The 4,073-nt window shown below is 36.6% G+C and overlaps 1 gene segment (V, D, J or C); it reads right to left on the bottom strand.

Annotated features, from left to right (window-relative positions):
* Positions 1 to 2,599: 2,599 nt before the first annotated feature.
* Positions 2,600 to 3,135, bottom strand: LOC109378796 (T-cell receptor beta chain V region PHDS203-like). The segment is given in 2 exon segments: positions 2,600 to 2,949; positions 3,066 to 3,135. Coding segments are annotated over 2 exon segments (390 nt in total).
* Positions 3,136 to 4,073: the final 938 nt, after the last annotated feature.

The following is a 4,073-nucleotide window of genomic DNA, read 5'->3' as shown; positions in this document are numbered from 1 at the left end:
AAATGGGACAATTCTGTACCTGTCTTCTGCAATATAATTTTCACTCAAAGTTATAAAATTCAGTGTGTATAAAATTTGCATCAAAATATTGATGTGTTTAAGTTTAGTTCATCCATTTCACTGCTGTATAATGTCTTCATAGTAATATACCATCATTTATTTATCCATTCTTCTTTTGGTATACATTTGGGTATTTCATAGTATTTTGCTGTTACAAGGTAGTGCTACATTGAATATTCTTGGGCATGTGCCCTGGTTTTTACATATAAGAGTTTTTCTAGGAAAGAGTTTTTCAAGGGTGGTATTGCTGGATAGTGGGTACACACATCTTTTTTTTTTTTTTACAGCTTTATTGAGGTGTATTTGATATACAAAAAAACCCTGCACATATTTCATATATAGAATTTGATGAGTTTGGACGTATGCATGCACCCATGATAACATCACCACAATCAAAATAATAAACATATTCATCACCTCCAAAAGGTGTACACACCTTGAACTTTACTAGAGAATGCCAAATTGTTTTCCATAGTAGATCTACCAATTGACACCCTAGTGATTCAAGAGAGTTGTTGATGTGTTGCTTTGCCAAATAGTGCATTTTTTCCATTTTGGCCATTCTTGTGATATATTTCATTGGGTTGTTCACTTGCATTTCTTTGATTAATAATTAAATTTAACAATGTTTACATGTTCAGTGGCCTATTAAATTTTCTCTTTTGTGAGGTGGTAGTTGAAAATTTTACCCATTTTTCTATTGAGTTAATTTTTTCACATTAATTTGTAGAGAAGTTAATTTTTAGGTATTCTTTATAAATTCTACATACTAGCCTTTCTTGATTATATAAATATAAATATGGATATGGATATAGACTTGGATATGGATATAAATATATATCCTTATAAATAAATATATATGTAATCACATCTCACTATAGATCTTTCATTCTTATATGGTTATCTCTGGTGAATGGAAGAACTTGGTTTTGATGTAGTCATTTTTATCAATCAGTTCTGTACTTACTAAGAGGATTAAGGAGTCCTCCTCTACCTTGAGGCTATGAAGATATGCTCCTGAGGTATAGTCTTAAAGCTTTGTGGCTTATTAATTTATACTTGTAATACAGCTGAAATTAATTTTGAATACATTGTGAGATAAACATCCACTTTCATTTTTCTTCATACAGATACCTGATTTTCCCCTCAACACTTGTTGAAAATCTATTCTTTCACTTCTGCAGTACCACCTCTCTGTGTATATATACATATGTTTTCCCCTCATGGGTCAATTTACATATCACTGTCTCTATGCTCCACTATCTTTATTATTGTGGGTTTATGATAATTCTTGGCATTTGTTAGGTCCTCCTACTTGGTTCTTCTACTTCAAGAGTGTCTTAGCTATTCTTGGCCCTTTGCAGCATAATATAAATTTTAAATTTATAAAGTTCTATCAAAAACCTGTTGGGATTTTGATTGGGTTATATTAAACATATACATCAATTTGGAAAAATAGATATTTTAGAAACATTGAATCTATCCAATTTATAATGATGGAATCTCTTTTCTTTTATTTAAGCCTTCTTTAACGGCTGTCAATAAGACTTTATATGTTTATATATTTACTGCAGTGCCAAAGGTCTTATTCACCAGAATAAACTAACATATGACCCTTCCCCTATTCCTATCTCTTATCCAAGGAGTGTTTGTGGGTTTTTCTGATAGGGTTACCTTTTTTTTTTTTCATTTTCTTAGAAATATCAACATGAGACAAGCCAGAAACTTTGTCTCTCTAAACTCCCTCCTTTGTTTTCACATTCTGTACCTTCATCACTCCCCACCCAGTCAGCCTTAACAGTCCATTTCTGTGTTCTTTTAGTTCCTTAAAGAACCAGGATACCACAGTCCGTATTTCTGAGCATTTTATCTCTGTTATCTAAATCTACATTTTGGGTGGAATTTGTTGGCCCCATAGTTTAATCCTTTATATGCTGAGTTCTGCAAAACCTATATCTCTAGTCCAGCGTTACTGCATCTCAATTTCACGTCTGTATACACAACTGCCTACTTCGAATCTTCATCTGGCTTTCCCACAGACAATTCAATCCCTGCTTTCCCAAATGGGAATTGCTTCTGCTAACAAGATCCCACATTATTTGAAGCTGTGGCCTTTGCAAGGAACCGAAGTCATATAGACACAATTGAAAAATGTGTCTGCTGATGACAACCAAATATTTCTCTCAAGTTTCTGCTTTCTCTCGAGCAATGGCCTACAATGAAACCAGAAACTCAGCTTATCCATAAGCTCCATCCTGTCTGTTCTCTCACACTTGTTCAGTTGGATTGAATTCCTATCAGTTGATCACCTTCCTTCTGTTCGGTAATTTCCCCGCTAAGTGTCACTCCCTTTAATACAATATATCTTTGCAGAAGTTGTTCTCTTTGTCCAGAATTCTCCACCCACAATTAGGTTCATCTGGTGAAGTTCACATGTAACCTTCTCTTAGCTTTTGCTGAGCCAACCAGATAGACTTGGCAAGTCCTTCTCTGAGCTCCCAAAGAACTTCTGATTAGAGTATTATATTATGTTGTTATATTATGATAGGACATGATATTTCAGTGTATTATATTTCATTCTCTTATAATTAATTTCTTNACTGCTGGCACAGAAGTAAAGAGCTGTCTGGTTGGGGCTGGCAGTGTCTAGAGAGAGGGGGAATTTCGCCTTCTCACTTCGAGAGACACTGTACCCATGAGAGACCTCTCCTTTGTTAATATCTTTGATATCGAAGGAAGAGTAGATCAGTCGCAGCCCCAGTCCAGGGTCTTGTCGATACCAGTACATATAGTCATGACTCTTATTCTGAGAACATTCCAGAACAATGCTGTTTCCTGTCTTTGTGATGCTATGCCTTGGGGTCTGGGTAACACCAGTATCCATGGACACTGTGAAAAAACAAAACAAACATGAGACAGAGCCTTGGAAGGTTCCTCTTGCCACAGTCTTAAGGTAGGACCTGGGAAATTTCAGGCAGGGATTTGCCACCTATTCACAAACTCACCTGTCCCCAGGAGACAAAAGGCCACACAGCAGAGGAGCATGTAGCCTATGCAAGGGAAATGCAGGTTGGAGGCGTGTCTCGCTCTGAGTGCTGGGGGATACAGTAAATTATAAGGGTGCAGCCAATGATGTCATTGTCCCTCCCAACTTTCTAAGTCTCAGAAAAAAATATAGCCACACCTCCTGCAAAGGTCTACCCTTCTCCCCTCTTTTCTTGCTCAGGCAGATGGTCTTCTATTTACTTATTGTATGTCCTTCCTATCAGTGGATGTGGAAGTTCTTTTACCCTCCTCTGCCCTCCCTGGTTCTTCTCTGCATCTGTCAGAGAGCCCTCTCCATCTCTTTTCCCAGAGCTTCCTATTTCATTTGTTCAAGGAAACATCATTCTCCCAATTGAATAGGCAATGAGAAAATTTAGGACTCTTTCAAATAAAGGGAATCTAGTCTCATTGGAAGGGTTGTGACACTGTAACATTTCTCTTTCTTTTCCTGTGTTTATTCATTTTTTTTCTAATCGAGGTGTAGGTAAACTGTGCAATTTGAATATATTCACCATAAAGTTTGAGAGCTTTTTTTTTTTCCTTCCTTTTTTTAAGAGCAGCAGCATTACTAACTTTGTTCCAAATTGCCACTGTTCCTTCATGGCTGCTGCTTTTCTGGTCAGTGTTTGTTGGATGCAGATCATTATTGAAAATATTGGCTCTTTGCAGGAAGGCATTCACTTAATGTGGGCATGTATTTCAAAGAAATGCTTAACTCTTTCACTCCTATTTTGAGTTTACTGAGAAAACAGTTCATGAAGAGGCCATTTTAGCATAAGACAAATTGTTCCTGATTTCAGGAGGAAAGTGTTCAATAGTTCAATGCAACAAATTACAAATACAGCACAGCTACAATGATCGTGCGAAACCCTGGTTGATGTAATTAACCAACACTCATCCATGGACATACCTGGCACCCTACACTTATCAATCCTGCTACATATCACATTGGGGTGCTTTTTAGAAAA

Source organism: Hipposideros armiger, unplaced genomic scaffold (assembly GCF_001890085.2).
Source record: "Hipposideros armiger isolate ML-2016 unplaced genomic scaffold, ASM189008v1 scaffold_3791, whole genome shotgun sequence".
NCBI classification, from domain to species: Eukaryota; Metazoa; Chordata; class Mammalia; order Chiroptera; family Hipposideridae; genus Hipposideros; species Hipposideros armiger.
This window is presented reverse-complemented; position numbering and strand designations above follow the sequence as displayed.